The sequence below is a fragment of the Hakea prostrata genome, chromosome 3, assembly GCF_041222555.1.
Source record: "Hakea prostrata isolate BN-2017 chromosome 3, UWA_Hpros_2, whole genome shotgun sequence".
In the NCBI taxonomy this organism is placed as follows: Eukaryota; Viridiplantae; Streptophyta; class Magnoliopsida; order Proteales; family Proteaceae; genus Hakea; species Hakea prostrata.
In genome coordinates this window covers 30,329,910-30,348,631 of record NC_142602.1, presented here as the reverse complement: position 1 = coordinate 30,348,631, position 18,722 = coordinate 30,329,910, and the positions used below count along the sequence as shown (strand labels likewise).

At 38.9% G+C, this 18,722-nt stretch overlaps 1 protein-coding gene across 1 annotated transcript in view; it reads right to left on the bottom strand.

Annotated features, from left to right (window-relative positions):
* Positions 1-18,722, bottom strand: part of LOC149022051 (endoribonuclease Dicer homolog 2-like) — a 59,875-nt gene that overhangs the window by 15,800 nt on the left and 25,353 nt on the right. Inside the window, exon 14 of the mRNA XM_089150241.1 lies at positions 13,192-13,418. Within this exon, the coding sequence (XP_089006367.1) occupies positions 13,192-13,418 (227 nt within the window). The remainder of the gene's footprint in view (positions 1-13,191; positions 13,419-18,722) is intronic.

Genomic DNA, 18,722 nt, shown 5'->3' with positions numbered 1-18,722 from the left:
GTAATTTTACTGTATTTAATATATATTTAAATAATTAAAAAAATATATTTAAATATTAAAAAAATAATTAATTTCTGTTTTAAATTTAAAAATAGGAGAGTATTAGTGGAAGCATGTATGCAATTTTTTGAGCATGTTGTGGATATTTTTAAGATAGTTAGTGTGTATTTTATATATTTTATAATTATTTATATATTAAAAAAATACTTATATAGTTATACATATTTTTTTTTTATATTTAAAAATAGGAAGTTATTATTAGAAGCATGTATGTCATTTTTGGAGCATATTGTGGAGCTTTTCAAGATACTTAGTGTGTGTTTCTTGTATCAGGCACTCTATTTTAAAGATGTCAGACATAGCTTGGGATCATGGGAGGCCACTGACAGCTGATAAGAGGAAGAGTGAGTGTAATTACTGCAAGAAACAAATAGGAGGAGGTGGGGCCACTAGATTGAAGGTGCATCTAGCTAGTGGCAATGAGGGGATGTAACAGGGGTGCCCAAAGGTGCCCGTAGAGGTCAAGAAGGCAATGGCCTCATATATTAGTGGTGGAAAGCAAAAGAGGAAAGAGAAGAGAACACAGAGGGATGAGTTCGAGGATGCCTGCTTAGATGACCTTCCAGATCCTGAGGGTTATGGTAGGGATGAGCCATGAGACAGTGACCCTGATCCAGAGGCCGATCAACTGAGGAGGGCGATGATGATGAGTAGGGAGCAACAGAGGATTGATGACATCAGGATGCAACAGAGGGGTCTGGGTTGTGGGTCCTCTAGAGAGCCAAGTAGGTATAGGAGGCATAGGTGGCTCCCAAGTCCCTATGAGGAGGTCTCGAGTGTCGAGGCGGAGGCTCCTATCCCACGGGCCCCTACAAGGGGTCGAGCTTCCTCAAGCCACATCCTACGAGATCCGGATCTTGAGATTCTTCGCAATGATCCGGCCCTATTTGCGAGGCCTGAGCATAAACAGAGAAAGTTAAAGCACTTATGGGGGAGTGTGAAGGAGAAAGTGGGGATGGCTTTCTCCAAATGGGCGCATTACCATAGTGTTCTAGCACGTACAGCTCGGGGGGCCCTACTACGGAGATATGATTGAGCGAGATAGGCGAGGGTGGGAGTGGTGTACGGGGCCCCACTCCATATGAGATATATAATGTGTATTTGCCTAAGCATAAAGAGGACATAAATGAATACATTAAGGGATTAAAGCCCATGTGGAATCATTATGGAGTGACTCTGATGGCTAATGGTTGGACTGGTCCCACTGAGACAGTCCATCATCAATTTCATGTTGAATTGTGATGGGAGGACAGGTGTTCCTCAAGTCGATAGATGCATCCGGTGAGAAGAAGGATGCAAAATACATTTACAAATTACTGAAGCAAGTGGTGAAGGAGGTTGGGGTGGAAAATGTAGTTCAAATTGTGACTGATAATGGCTCCAACTACAAGAAAGCTGGGTTGAAGATGCAAGAGAACTCCAGGTATCTAAAGTCTAAACATATAGTATTAATTTTCATTTGTAAATACATATATTTACATTACACATATACATGTACACTTTATAACTTTGTATTGATGGCTTGATGCCTTGATGGATGGATGAGATATAGGCTCTTTTGGACTCCTTGTGCTGCTCACTGCATTGACTTAATGTTGAAGGAGATTGGAAAGGTCAAGCTTGTGAAGAATACGGTGGACCAAGCTCGACATGTGCGACCTTCATATATAACCACACCTATGCATTAAGGATGATGAGGGACAAGTGTCAGGGTGAGTTAGTGAGGCCAGGCATAACCAGATTTGCTACTAATTGGATAGCACTGCAGAGCTTTGAGAGTAGGAAGACTGGCCTTAGGAGTATGTTTGCATCAGAGGAGTGGTTTAACTGGGAGGGTTCTTCATCAGTGGGAGGAAGGAGAGCTCAGTTGACTATCCTTGCTGAGAGTTTCTGGCACAATGTGAGGATAGTAGTGAAGATGCTTGAGCCTGTGGTGAATGTGTTGAGGATGGTAGATCAACAAAGAAAACCTACTCTAGCACACATATTTGCTGCAGTAGATAGGATGAAGCAGCAAGTTGCTCAGGTCCACCCATGCGGCAACAAGAAAGTCCTTCAAATCATCAACAGTAGATGGGAGTCTATGTTGCAGCATCCATTGCATAAATCTGGTGAGTTGTTAAGTTGTTAAGTACTTAAGTCTAGTATTTAATTTAATTTTCATTATATTATCACACTATTAAGGCTTAAGCATTAACTATTCCCTTTTATGACATACTTTTTCTTACATAGCATACTATTTAAATCCCAAGTACCATTACAAGGACAATCTTGGGATGAGGCAAGATTTGATGGATGCTGTCCAAACTGTAGTGGAGAAGTTCGAACCGGATACAGACTAAACAAGCGATCATCCTTATGGAGGTGAGATAGTGATTAGAATCATTTGATATTCACAATTCGTAGTTTTATACTAAGTCATTAACCTAGTAAGTAGTAACTAGTAACTACTAAGTACTAATTAGTTATTGTTTTTTCTCTTTATATATTAGATAAAGGCTTTTAGGGATGCCACTGGGAGCTTCGGTTGTGCTGTGGCTGTATTGGGACTGGAAACCGCCCCTACAGGTAAGTTCATTCATTTATTTCATTATACATTATACATTTAATTATTATATTCTATCTTTAATTTAGTTATTTAAGTATTAAAATGACTTGGAGTCTATGTTTGTTGCAGCTGAGTGGTGGTTGCAATTTGGACGTGATTCACACAACTTGAGTAGGATTGCAAGCAAAGTGCTCTCTCAAACATATTCTGCCACTGGTTGTGAGCGAAATTGAAGCACCTTCAGCCTCATTCACTCGAAGAGGCGCAACCGATTGGGTGTGAAGCGTCTAGAGGACCTTGTCTACCTACACTATAATATGAGACTGAGAGAGAATCATATTAGACAGGGGATGGACAGAGAGAGCACCAATATCGAGTTGGCCGACATATTTGAGATGGATGATGATGATAACCCAGTAGTTGACTGGATCAGGGATAGTGGAGACGGATTGCTGGATGAGGATGGAGGTCTTCCCAATAGTCAGATTGCAGAGGAGATGGGGGCTGATGTGGGGGACTTCATGGCCCAAGAGGGGAGGCCACATGCAGAGCCCGCCCGTCCCTTCGTGCCACACCCTAGTGCATCCACCCAGAGTGAGGATTTGATTTTCTGGTCCGACACTAAGAATGAGGTGACTCAGGCCTCCGGCGATGACGACGATGGTGGTGATGATGACGGTGATGGTGATGATGGAGGGGATGAGGAGGGTGTGGGACCTCGTGATCAGGATTCAGCTGATCCTAGGGAGAGACCACCACCACCACCCTGCGGACGTGAGAGTCGGGGGGGGGGGAGGGACGACCACCGAGATTCACGGGAGAGAGTCGGTTCACCCATGCGACACAGGATTCAGACCATACTGGAGCTGCATCTCGAGGCAAAAATGTTTCCTCTACATATTCGAGGAAGGGGAAGGGAAGACAGCATGGCTGGAGCACAGAGGACACGCCATCATATGGGTCCTACCGTCCATCCGATGCCGAGAGCTTGGTGGGATCTATGAGATCGATGAGCATTGATGATGCTAGAGACTCCTCCACCTCCAGAGGATCCGAATGGCACAGGCCTGCAGAGTCCTCATATGATACTGTTGTGGAGAGTATTGGTTCTACCGAGTCGACTTATGGTTATGGTCCTTATGGTTATGGACCATATGGTGTCCCTCCTGGCTATCAGATTCAGGGTCAGGCCAGTCAGCCACGACTGGAGCCTTATGGTTATGGAGCGGCCTATGGAGCTTATGGTGTCCCTCCCACTGTCGATTATCGGAGTCAGCCACTGCGACCTTATCAGTATCCTTATCCTTCTCCCGAGAGCCAGGGGGGGGTGGTCTTTCATTTGTTGAGCAGATCTTCCACACTATTCCACAGCTACAAGGCCCACCACCACCAGTTCCTTTGGAGATTCACAACTTCCCACCGTTAGGGAATCTTATACATGTGGATGAGGCCACATACAGAGGTGCAGTTTTTGACTATGTCCAAAACTATATGGGGCGGGGGCAAACATCATGGGAGTTATATTGTCATTTGTATGGGGTGCAGACGGAAGAGGGAGACCTTGAGGCTTGAATAGAATAGACTTGTAAGCAAGTTGTAAATTGTAACTTGTAACTTGTAAGTAATAACAATACAACTTCTTCTCTGATTCATGTACTATATACTTGGAATGTTGGATGTTACATTTTCAGTAGTTTTTTAGTAAACTAGTAGTTATTATAGTGTTTATTATGCTTGAAATAGCTAGTATGCAAAAATCCAAATCAATTTGAGTGCATTTGAGGCTTGAAATTGAGTTTTCAAGAATCATGAAAAAAGTATCCAGTTTCGGTCGAAATTTCAACCGAAACCTCGAAATTTCGACCTTTTCCAAGGTCGAAATGTTCATTTCGATCGAATTTTTTACCTTGGCTGTGAACAAAAACTAAAACTTGCACAGTTGCACCAACTAAATGTAAAGAATGCTTTCTTACATGGGGAGTTAGAGGAAAAAGTCTATATGAAAATCCCACATGGTTTCTCCGATGATAATAATGTAAGGAAAGTTTGTAGGTTGAAGAAGTCAATTTATGGGTTAAACCAATCTCTTAAATGCTGGTTTGGATGCCTCCTGAAGGCAATGACTTTTATTGGGTACAAGCAAAACAACGTTGATCATACACTGTTTGTCAAGAAGTCAGGTACTAATATCACACTTCTCATTGTTTATGTGGACGATATTGTCATCATAGGGAATGATGGTGAGGAAATTCAAAGGTTGGAGGACATTGTTCGCAAAGAGTTTAAGATTAAAGATCTATGGAAGTTTCAGTACTTTGTAGGGATTGAGGTGGCTCGATCAAAGGGTATATACCTATCTCAAGAAAAGTATGTCCTAGATTTATTATCAGAAGTGGGAAAGTTGGGTAAAGCAATTGATACCCCTATTGAAGCTATAGCTAAACTTAAGGAAAAAGAGGGAGAACCAGTGGACAAAGGAAGATACCAAAGGCTGGTAGGGAAGCTTATTTACTTGTCCCACACAAGGCCAGACATCGCTTATGCCATGGGGTTGGTAAGCCAGTTCATGCATGATCCATATTTAGCTTATATAAAGGTTGTTACCAAAATACTGCAGTATTTGAACAGAACTCCTGGAAAAGAAATAACTTTTGTCACCCACTAATAATCTAAAAGTAGAAGCATATACTGATGTAGACTAGGTTGGATCTCCTGATAGAAAGTCAATTTCAAGTTAATGTACCTTTGTTGGAGGTAATCTAGTTACTTGGAGAAGTAAGAAATAGAATGTAGTAGCTTTATTCAGTACCGAAGCTGAATATAAAGCTATGGTTCATGGAGTTTGTGAGCTACTATGGTTGAGAGGCTTGCTAGAAAATATTGGAGTCCAAGTTCCGAATCCTATGATGCTACATTGTGACAACAAGGCTGCCATTAGTCTTGCCAATAATCCTGTGCAACATGATCGAACTAAGCACATTGAAATTGACAGGTTTTTTGTCAATGGAAAGCTTGAACAAGGGCTCATCTGCATGCCTTCTGCGAGGTCTGTAGACCAAGGGGCATGTATTTTCACTAAGGGTTTGAAGGAAGGAGATTTCCTTCCTATTGTAGGCAAGTTGGGCATGACTAACATCTATGCCTCAACTTGAGGGGGAGTGTTAGTTGAGCCCTACTAGGAGTTCAACTCTATTAGAGTTTTTGATCGTGTAATTTTCTATTTTCTTGTTACCCAAGTAAGGGTATTTATGTAATAGTGTTCTTTCCACTTTATTATAAATAAAGGACTTGAGATCACACTGATCAATTCAAGCCATTCTACCATAGTCGTGTTTCTCAACAACCCTTGTTCACATCACCAAGCTATCCATAGGAGCATTTGAAGTAGCTTTTATAGATGTTGTGAACAAATACTGCAAATGAGAGAAGACATCATTAAGAGAAGGAAACTTCTTTGTAGTACGTGCAAGGCTTTTATCTAGTTGTTACTTGCCATAAATTTTGCAACATGAAACACAGCCTAGTGTTGTAATTGATCCAGACTAGTGGTAAAAATGTTGACATATCTGAAGTTCTTTAAGGTATCCTTTGTGTGTGCTATAGTAGCCATTCAAAGACTTGTCTGACTGAGAGAAGTGAAAGAATTTCTCGTAGAGTTCATAGCTGCAAAAAAACTATTCTGCATGGGAGTAACTCTTGCAAAGATCTACCCATACCCTCATGAGTGTGATACAGGACATTAGCCACAATAAATGATGGTTCAACACTATTTGACAACCAGAACTAATAGTAGAATTCTCATGCATCCACTCATCATGAAGATCAATTTTAATAGGATCCTCGAGATTAGGAATAGGAGGGTCTTCAATAAGATATTTAATTTTACACTTTTGTATGGATACAAGCTTAGACAGCTTGAGCCCAAACTAAGTAGTTAAGCAACCACTGACTTTATTATGGTATTCTGAATAACATGGATGTTAGTAGAGAGGGCACATAATTACTCATCTTGTTTCAATCAAAAGGTAAGAATAACTAATAGAGAGGGCACATAATTACTCATCTTGTTTCAATTCTCAAATTACAATCTTGTGACAAGTAATTATATCCTTTACAGAAAACGAAACAAAAACAACAAGAAGAGGATAGAATAATATGACAGAATATTTCGTCCAAAGTAGAAACAACCAGAAATAGAAAATATATAAAATAGAAAATCTGGAAAATGGAAACTCCAGACTCTAGCCATCCAATCCTTGAGTAAATTTTAACACTCTCCCTCAAGCTGGAGTATACATACCAAAGGCTCCAACTTGGAATAACAAAAACATATCAAGAAGCTTTATTACACTTGAGCATACGTTGCAACAATAGGCACTTATAGACACCAAAGAACTTCACCCAGGAGATAATCAATTGCAACTTAATTAAACAATCTTCATGTCGAACGAACCATCCAACAACAAAAATAAAAGGCAATGGTGGAGATGAACCATATCCATAAGTATAGCAACAACAATTACATCAAGGGCACTATCCAAATAATGCCAGTGGTAGGGAGGAATCTCCACACAAGAAGATAAGATGTGCAACCAAAAGTCGCAAATAAGGTCTTCGTAAAAAGGCAAGTAGTAAGTAAAAGTATAGTCAGGTAAAAGATAGTATTGGTTACTACGGACTAAGTAGGTAGGTAAAAGGCAGTATGGGTTATAGACTTATAGCATACCAAGTAGGTAGACAAATGACAATATGGATTATTGCAGATCAAGTAGGTAAAAGGTAGTATAGACTACTACGGACCATCTAGGTAGATAAAAGGTAACCAAGTACATAAATGTTACCGCAGAATACCATCTTAGGAGGATAAAAGGTCATCACAAATAAGACTCTTCAAAAGAGTTAATTAGATATAGACTAAGGCTCCAATCTCCCCTTCACGTGTAGCATTACACGTGGACAAATAATGATGGCAGATTACCAATATCTCAAAGTTTGTACTGAGGAACTACTTAGGTACTTGAATAACCATGTTACTTGATGAATCCAAATATAATAACTTCCAATCGTTATAGTTGAAAATTCTGAACCATCAGCAACAACTCAAATGAGGCAGTCGCAAAATTTAGTAAACCACCTAGTAGCAAGGGAACCACCAACCAATATCAAAGGAAGACCCAATAACTAGTAGTATGTCACTATATCCCAAGGATCCAAAAATAGCAGCCATTAACAGAAAAATTACTGTAGAACTAATGATCATTAATATAATACTTCATCCACCAGAAGAATAACACAATTGAAGTAGATTCTGGTAGACAGAGAAGCAGGGAAAAACGGGGCTGCACTAATTTAAAAAAATAAATAAATAATGCTGAGTTCCTATTTACCAGAAGAAAAGAGGTTGTGGTTGATTCTGGTAAAGAGGATATTAATCAACAAGCACATCATAAATAACAGCACGGAAATAGTAACAATCACAGTCCAAAAGTATCTTACAAGTATGTCCATACATCAACCCAGAGAGCCAGAGAAAAAGGAATGTTGGCAGGTTCTTTCCTTAAATTTAACAAAAAGCTAACACACATTATATCATCACAGAATCCTTAAATTTAACAAAAAGATAATACACAGTATATCCTCACAGAATCGTTTGACAGTAGTAAGAAGGAAAACAGCAAGTTCTTTCCAGAATTTATAGACTCAATGAAATAGGGGCAGCATTATATAATCCAATCAGTGACAGTTTTCTATATATAACATGATACAGGATTGCTGTCAGTCCTGATAACTAGCAAGAGATATGAAGAAAAACCAGCAGTAGTACTCACAAGCATATGCAAGACATCACAGCAATAACAGTAATGATCGGACCAATAGTAATAGTTTAAAAAACAAATGCCTCACAGTAGCACTCTTAGCAATTTGCAGGAAAAGAAACTTCCCCAAAATAAGAGTAACTATCGATGCAAGTTGTGAATAGGATTCAAACTCCATTGGACAAAGAGGAAGACAGCCTAGAGACGCAATCAATTCTCAAAAAAGTGAAGAAAAATTAGCTTGAATCTTGTATCTCAGCTGATCACAAACTGAACGAATAATGGCAAGAAGATTTTCACTTGATCTTGTGTCTTCAGCAAATCACAAAAACCGAACAAATAATTGTAGAAACATCCTTCGTCCTTTGGACCATCAGTAGCAATATTAGATAGACAAAGATCATGTCATAAATTGCTAAAGAAGGATCTTAATTACATGGCTACAGCAATGATAAATGGCTGCACACCAGGAAAAAGGAGAGAAGAAGAAAGAAAGAAAAACTTGGAAATTGATCAATGGCGAGAGAGGAGGCAATCCCCAGGTTGATTAAACTTGCTCTGATGCCATGTTAGAATTTCAGCACCTATAATCAACATAGGGACTGAAAGGAAATTTAGAAAGAAAAAGAAGAATAGAAGAAGAATAGAAGAAGACTGCAGAAGAAGAGAAGAAGAGAAGAAGGAGAAGAACCAGTAGGTTCGAACAGCACCCCACGATGCTGGATGAATTTCCCATAATCGCAAGCTCTTTATTTATAGACTTCAATTCAAATTACAATCTTGTAGGAGTAGGCTGTCCTATAAAAAAGGGGGAAAACTACAGGAAAAAGACAGAATGTTCCGTTCAAAATAGAAACAACAAGAAATAAAAAGAATGAAAAATAGAAAGTCTGGAAAATGGAAACTCCAGACTCACAGCCATCCAATCCTTGTGCAAATCTTAACACAGTGATTTATCCTATTGGCCAGAGTTGTCTGTCATCTTTGGGGACTCATGCACGATAGGGACCAGGATCTTTGAATAAGGCCACAACGACGATATTATTGACATAACTACATCAAGAAATGAAAATAATATAGACATTAAATGGACAGATGTTGCAATTTTGATCATCTTATATTTGGCAATGATGTTAATGTAGTACTGTATTTGATTGATCAACATAGTAGCCAAACATGATCTTTTCACATAAATGAAATTCAGATTTGACCGACTTAAGAATGAGAAAGAATTCAGATGTGAAGCAAAACTGAAACTGAGGAAAAATTTCCGTACGATGTAGGGCTGACTTATGAACCAGATTGGAGCCAGGGTGAAGGGTAGATCACTAAAATAGACTTGTTAATAGATGAAAAAGTGAGGGAACAATATAAGGGAATACAAAAGCAATAAAAATAAGAAAGAAACATATGGGCTTCACACCACAAGGTGGATCAATTGGATCGAACACCAATCTACGTTAATCAAACACAAGGAATCTCCATAGAGGAGAAGAGCAAACTAGGGGTGCAAGTTTGGCCCTGACGGACCTGACCCGCCCTATGTCCGAATAGGGCTTGGGCTCAAGATTTTGGCCCTGAGGGCGGGTTAGGGCCAAAATATTTGGTCCCAACTAGGGCAAAGGGTGGGGCTTCGGATTACTCTTTGGCCCCCCAAGCCTGTCCTGACCCGTCCCAAATTTTTTGCCCTGACCCTAGACTTGATTTTGGCCCTAATCCTAGCTTTAATTAGTCCCTAAGCTTGATCTCGATGAATTAGGAACAGGGACAAGTATAGAGTCAATTAGGGCCAAGGCAAGGGCTAGGGACAGGGCCAGAGACAAGGCCAATCAGAGCCAGGGACAGGGCCAATTAGGGCTAAGGCTAGGGATAGGGCCAATCAAGGCTAGGGCAAGGCCAATCAAAGCTAGGGATTGGGTCAATTAGGGCTAAGGCCAGGGATAGGGCCAATCGAGGCTAGGGCAAGGCCAATCAGGGCCAGGGACAAGGCCAATCAAGGCCTAAGAGAGGACAAATAAGGGCCAGAGACACGGCCAATCAGGGTAGGAATGGGCTTGGCTTGGCCCTGTAGGGCTTAGGGTAAGGGACAATAATCATTGGCCTTGAATTAGGGTCAAGGCGGGAATAGGCTTAGATTAAAATATATAGGGCTGAGCTTGGGATTGCAAAAGCCCGGCCCAGCCCCTCCCTATTGCAGCCCTAGGGCTAACAAAGCAACTTTGATTTCAAATAAGGACTAAGTTCCACCCTCTTACATTAGTCGTTTATATAGATGCTATAAGATATAAATATTAAATGCACCATCCAACCACTCGTTAACACCCCCCTAATAATGACTCAACCACTACCTTACTCTTGATAAAGGAAAACTCCTTTGCCATTGAGTTCTTTATTTTCAAAATAAAACCCCTTTATTGACTTTTCAAGAATTAGACTTGGGCTTTGGTCTAGCCCATGAAGATCAAAATATGTAGACTGACTTTAATTCACCAAAATAGTCCTAACCCATGAAAGTCACAGGCTGATTTGGGTCATACCCTTGTGAGCCATTGGCTTCTTTTTTCTAGCATATGTCTTCAGCCTTGCATCAAATTTCCGTACATTAAATTCTATAACCTTTTGTCCTAAACGGAAGCCCAAGATACTTTTTAGATTTAGTTAAATTAGTGGCCATTAACATTACAAAGTCATACATGAATGGTGTCAATCATTTTATTTATGTAAGTTGGTCAACATAATGGCAATATGAAATAATTGATTATTTAAGTAAAAGCTGTTGCAGAACAGGTATAACAAACACCACAGCTTGTGTTTTTCTGCACCAGATTTTTTTGGAACAGAATTTACAAAAAGACCATGTTAGAGCCTGAGAACATTTTTCAGGACAGGAAAAGAAAGGAAAAAAATGATAAAAAGTGAAAAACAGTTGTTTTGGTAACAGAGGCACTTACCAAATGTAGTCTAATTTTTTTTATCTTGGTTATACAGAACCTTTGTTCCCCTACTTTGACTGAAACCCCAGATGCTGAAGATGATAAACCAGGGTCCCTCTACGAATACAATCCAACATTACCAGGTTCTGTGTAGTAACATTACAATCTTCCAATGTCTTTTGTAGGAAAGTTTTTCCATTTTTCTCTATGGTTTGCTGTTTTTTGATACATGCTGTTAACAGTCAACTCTGTTGTGATTGGCAAATGGTTATACAATCAAATACATGATCAGTCCATTGCCCATTTGTGATAATCTAAAATCAAATATATGCTGTTACAATCAACTTGTGAAAATCTCCCTTCTGAAAATCTTTAATACCAGATATTTTACTGGTTGGTTGTGTATCTTAGGATCTAGCTACAACTTCTTCTGAAACTTTAACATAGGATTCTACACCATATATCTTCCCTTCGAGCTGAAATTTTTTTCCTCAAATGAAGTATAACTTTAAATATACAAGTAGATTACATATGATGCTCTTGATTGATTTGTAAGCGTTTTAAGTGTCCCCAGTCCTTTAAATTTTTAAATATTGTCTAAACCTTATAAAACATGGCAAAAATACAGATCATTTTTCAGTTTATTTCATCTGTAAATTAGCTCAAATTGTATATAGATTTAGGAAAATAATAATAATCGCATTAGTAGTAGTAGTAGTAATAATAGTAATCATAAATTCAATAACATGTTTTATTTTTCTATGCAGTAAAGCAAGTGAGGTAATTGTTTACCAAAAAAAAAAAAGCAAGTGAGGTAATTGCAGAAGGAACTTCAATGTTCTTGACTCGTATCAATATGATTTATTAATTGCAAATAATTATGTTTGCCTATTTATGATTTATCATGTTTAAAATCATTAGCATTGAATGTACTCATGACTTACGAGCATCATGAATCGATCCAAGATATCATTGTTCTCCCCAATGTCCCCAATGCCCTAATACCTATATTTAATAACTAGGTTGCTCCTAAAGCAAAGAGTAAAAAACTAAGAATTTGGGAATCTTGAGGAAAAACTTTGACAATAACATGCCTATGCTATTAATACCCAACAATAGAATAGTATTCTATTCTCAGCTTCCAGATATAGGGTGGACAAACCCATCGACTGTGGCAGAGGACAAGTAGATGAAATAAGCATATGATACAAGTTATTAAGCTACTGAAAAGAAAAGAAAAGAAAAAATACTTCGTAAAATGCCCAAAACAAAACACAGATGAAAGGTTGGCAAATAACAAACTCAAGACAGCAATGGCAAATTCCAAAAGGTTTCAGTTAGTTGCACCATAACCTAAACCAAATCGTCATCCAGTCAAAATCGACTGACAACTAGCTAGCAGCATCTGATGTATGCATGAATCAGGTAATAATGCCACCCCCCCCCACCCAAAAAAAATGAAAAAGAGGAAAAATACACACACAAACCAAAATCTACAAGGCACATTCCCTAGGTAAAAGTTTTGATAAATTGTTCCATGCGAAGTATGATTCATTCCTGACACAATCATAAGATACCTAGAAAAATCAACGTACAGATCTTAGTATTGGGAAATCCTAAACAAAACAGATAGAACCAGAGTCAGAAAAGGATATTATAGAAGTCCAGTACTAGAAAGGATTAGAAAAGATTGTTTTCCTAACAACTTCCAATGGAGCTGAAAGAGACAGCAGAAAAATCAACAATTATACTTCTAGAAAGAGATTTCATGGTTGCAACCTAAGATGATGTTTAGTTCAAATACAATTTGTTAAAACATGGCTGAAAGTCTTACCTACTACTTGAGCATTTGCTTCTTCCTCTGCTAGTTTTGGCAATAAATTATCGGTTAGAGCGCCGACTTCATGGAGCTTCCTACATGCTTCAAGGCATGCAATTTTCTTCAACTTCTTAAGCTCACCTTGGGCCAAAACATATTGTACAGGACTGCTCAAGGGAAGACACAAGGTGCAGCATTCAGAATCCTTATCAATACTAAACCTAGGAGCTGGCCGGAAGTACCTATAAACAGGAAAAACAAGACAAGAAAAGCTGCACGTTAAACACAATTGTCAAGATGCATAGGCAACCAAAGGCATTGAAGGGACACCTAGCCACTTAAGAAACATGGGGCCTGCATAGGAACACTAGCATTACAGCAACAGCATTACAATAAAGCAACATAGATTGAATTTATGTATTAATTTGCCAATATATCTAACATCATTACCCCAACACCAAAATAGCAATTCACCCAAAAAAAAGCACCTATTGCAAACTCAATAATGCATGCTATTATTAGAAACAACTTTACAGCAACAGAAAATCTAGTAAATATATGCTACTACCAGATTTAGGGAAGAGAAGGGAGAGAGAGAGAGGAGAGGAGAGGGTTCCAGAGGAAAAGAGAACAGATTTTGGGGTTCTAGAGAAGATATTGAACAAAGAGAAAAGAAACAAAACAAAAACGAGAAGAGAAAATGGAATACAAAAGGATCATAGGAAGAATAGAAGAAAAAGAAAAAAGAAACAGAAGGACAACACAAATAAAAAGAGTCGAAGGCACCTCACCCAAGTCCAAGATATTCGACAATACAGGATTGGCTGCTTGTTAGACAATCCACTGTTCGATTAATGACAGGATGTGTGTCCATAAAATAGAATTTAATAAACTTAAATTGAACAATTGTGGACCACGACTTTTATACTAAATATCATTGTCACAAGGCTCATAAATACCAATAGAATTGTGTCTATAGCAATCTACTTAGGCGGTTAGGGTCCAAATTAAATGCAGGTGACACAAAAATATGGTTATAACTGCCCTTTAGGAGAACACCCAAGTAAGTTATCTACCGCAAGTCAATTGACCATTATATGTTTTGCATGAGTTTGAAAACGATGTTTTAGTACATAATCTTGTCCCTCAACAAATGCAAAAGAGTGAAGTAGTTTATCCCACTATTTGCTTCTCCATGCTTTGTTGATTGAGTTATTGTCAAGGGACATTGTAAGTTTACCCCTATGGAAATCTCATAGGAAAGGGGAAGGAGATCACAAGAGCCAGATCTGGAGAGAGATGGGAGAGGGAACATGTTCAGCTCATACGTCGAGGGAAGCCTGCCTAATACCACTGACCAGAAGAGCTATAATGGCGTCAACATTGCCACGGAGACACTGCAGATGCCTTAGGAGATGTTCCTTATAGATGCATGAATTTTCAATGTGTGTGTGATAAGCATGCATTTACCATTATTTATTTGATTTAATTCCCCATACTTATTTAATTAAAGAGAGCTAATTGAGTATTTTTGTGTATTTTTCAGGAATAAGGAGATTTTGGATATTAGAGATAATATGGAGTAAAGTTGGCAAATATATTAGATATTGGTGGATTTTAAATCATGGCATTCAATCTTGCTGCTCAAGAAATCATGAAAAGTGAGATCTTAGCCAAATTGGAAATAGGTGGAGGTCTAAGGAACAAAATTGGTGATAAATCTAAAAATCGAGTAAACAGACCTACCTTCAGTATTTTGGGCATATCTCTCTCGTATGAGCTTGGATTTCGATGATTCAAGATGCTATGGAACGATATTGAAAATATCTACAACTTTCTAGTTTTGAGTTTTTCCAAATTCCGAAAGAATAAAGGTCAAATCGACGGGTAAAGAGAGGAGATTCATTGTGTGCGGGAGACATAAAAGAGAAGCCAACCACAGAAAAGAAGACGGCGAACGCGGCTCTCATCTCTCTCATTGCTGAAGAAGAAGACCACATCTCTCTCTCCCCCCCTATGTTTCATCTTTATTTTTCTTATGAACTTTGTGATAATGAGTAGCTAGTTCCTTTTCTTTGGGATGTAGATGAACCATGCTTATTTCATTAATTTGATTGTTCTATCTCTTCTAGTTGATTGTGTTTGAGTTTGGCCAAAGATGTTCTATAGCTCAGCGAACTAAGCGTGCCAAGCTTCCGTGAAGGACGATAGTCTTGCGAAGATAGGGCATATCTAGGAAGACCATCCCTAATTTACTTTGAAGTGCAGAGTTATATCGATTAGGGAAAAGCATTGGGGATTCGAAATCCCAAAGATCTTCACATATTCATAGTTAACGTTTTACATTAGTTAGTAGATTTAGTTTAAATTTAGTTTTATTGAATTTAATCTTAGTGACTTAGCCTTTTAGTTCCCCATAGTTCGACCCCGTACTTTCTGCTTGCTAGATTAGTATAGGATTTTATTTTTGATTGGTTAGCGACACGATTAGTGTGTCTTCCTGAACTCCAGGTGGGTTGCAGGTTACCCCTTGCAGATCTAGCTGGTTAAGCAATCGTAATGAAAGATGAGTCCAACATGCATTGAGAGGCCCAGAAAAGTGGAAGACAGAGAAAGAGAGAGAGAATGTGGTAAGGTCTAAGGAAGGTGAAAGTGGATGCTAGAGCCCTGATAACCAAAGTGTAAAGTTGGCTATTGATGACATGAGACTGATCCAAATAAATACTACTTTTTTCTCCAAACAAGTACATCTCACTTCAGCAGGCTAAAAGAAACTGGCAAGCAGAACACCGGGAGAAAAAAATACCCACTCACATCGGTATCAAGAAACCCATTATAATTTTTGACTTGGCAGTGACTCTTTCTCAAACTGAGTCTCTGAAAGAAGCATAGTGATTCCAAACTGATAAAACCTTCTGTTCAACAGTGTAGATGGGGTTATTAAGGTGAGCAACAAGATGCAGAGCAATACAATTGTCCACTGCAATCAAGTGGTCAACAACCCATAGGTTGAAAAAAGTTATGGCACTGAGAAATCAATTCCGGGAGACCATGATCAGAACTGAGAAACTTTTTGTGGTCAGGTCAAGGCAGAGGGGGATGCAAGGTTGAGGAGCTAGAGCCAGAGCCAGAGTTAAACAATGAGAAGAAAAGAAAGAGGGGGAGGAGAGCTGTAGAGATCAGGTACAGTTTTAAAAGTTGTGAAATTCCCAAGTCTGCCTTCTACATTTTTAAGAGTTTAAATGTAAAAACATAGACAAACAAAACTGAAGTTATGGTGAACTAATCTATTTCCCTACACTTCATGCTGTGAAAGATGACAGTCTTATTCTGTTAAATAAATAATATTTGAAAAGTTTATTCAATTTTTTTGTGTTCGGTCAAAAGTTATGATACTAATGTATTAATGTGCAATGTATTATGGATTATGACAGCCATTTAATCCCATGAATGCAAGGTCCATTGTGGATGTTAATTGTCTACCATTAGCAGTTTTTCAGTTGGATCACATTGTAGGATTATCCTTTTAATTTAACAACTACCTTTTAGAACCTAACCACTTCGGATGATATTGCCCATTAGATTGTAATTCCACCACCAAATTTTGTTTAAAAAATTAAGACTGAAACCCTAATTCCATGACACTAGAAATTTTGAAAGCATAGAAAATCTTCATCTTCAAGCTTGGGATATAAACATTGTAGAAGGAGCAACCAACAGGGATCATTTCCGATTTCCACATTCTTTTGGAGGAACTCAAGTACTCAATGCCAGTGAGTTCTAGGTACTTCTGTTTTAGTTATTAACTCATCAGTCCATTCCTGGAATTACTTATCCAGCATCATTAATAGCAAATCACTCCTACAAGTATAATCTCCTTGCTGAAGTGAGGAATCACAGATGCTCTGAGGCAATGGTTGAAGCCTCAAATACTTACTGTTGTATCATTTTCTTTCCATGCTTTAAAATATGATCTCATGTACCATACTGCACCATAATGGTACACAAAAACTGATGCATGAGTCTGGAGACAAGACGGCACTTAGGTAATGCCCTAACAACCATATTGTTGGTAGTAAGACTAAGGTTTCCTAATTCAAATAGGATTCCCCTTTAAATCCCCTATTTTAATTATATTTTATTATCTTATTTTTTCTATATTGATTTCCCATTTGGTGTTAGATTGGTTTCAAATAAGTCTTAGATTAGTTTATGTACTTGCTTTTCATATTTCTTTTCCTATTCAGAGTGGAATTTACTCAGATTGTAATTATAAATACCCCATTAGGGCCTATGAATGAAATAATACCGTTTGAGCAATAATTTCTTCAAATTCCAACATGGTATCAGAGCCAGGTTGAGATTACTATTTAGAGAGTCATTTAAGTTTCTAATTTGAAGAATTGGACCCTAGTTCAATGAAATATAGATGAACTGGGGTTCCCATGAACCTTTCAGAATTTATTCTTTTTTCCCAAATTTGTTGTATTGTGCTTCTATTTCGTTTGGGTTAGATCCAATCAGTTTTCTTCCTATTGGAATGCCTTTTTTTAAACTTGTGCCGAACTAGATCTCTATTACCATTTGGAGATTTTCCCTTTATCTTGGCAAATTTCCTCTTTAGAAACCTAACATTGTTGCAGACTTGCAAATTTCATTTTTTTTTGGATGAATAAATAATATATTAAAAGAACAATCGCACATACATCAAGCAAGAAAGATCGCATAGCTAAAAAGCAAGTGCATAGCAAGGGGGGCCAAATAGGAACCCCGAGAAACTAATGTACATAAATTTTCTTTTTCTTCTTCTTTCTCTTGGCGGACTTGAGCCCAACCAGGAAGGCATCGCCGAATGGGTTGTGCTATTTAGCAGGGCGATTGCTCCTTCTACACTCAACACGATCGAGGTCAAGCGAGGGAGCAGAATGCGGAGAGACTGGAACGAGCTGAGTATAGGATAAGTCACAAGGCAAAGGTCTGGTAACGAGGGAGTCGGCAGTATAAGCTATTGTCTGGGTTTCAAAGTTGAAGGAGGATGACATGAGAGATGGGCTAGGGGTATGGGCCGATCAGGATGGGATTGAGGTGAGAACAAGGAAAGGGACCCAAAATAGAGAGAGGGCCTTGAGAAATGGGCTTGGGCCGAGCCGTATTATGGGCCGCTAATGAGGGAGAGAGAGAGGAACCGTGGGTTGGAAAACAAGGGGGTGGGAGAGAGAGGCATTATTGTTGGGAGGAGAGAGAGGGACAGAGCAGTTTGGCAGAGCCGAGGTAGAGCGACCCCACGTTGTTCGATTCTCGAGAAAAGTGTTGCAGCTCGTCAAAAAGGGAACTTGGTGGAGATCGATTAGAGGCAAGAATTTCGTCAGAGGATGGGCTCAATGGAGATTGATCAGAGGGAACCAGGTCGTCGGAACTTGAGTCAAGCAAGTCGTCGAGCTATGGGAGGCAAGTGGGGCACATAACAAGGGGCACGGGGACAACAGGGACCAGAGAATCGTGGCAGGGGGTGTTCGGTACTTTGGGAGAAGAGTCGCTCGGCACCG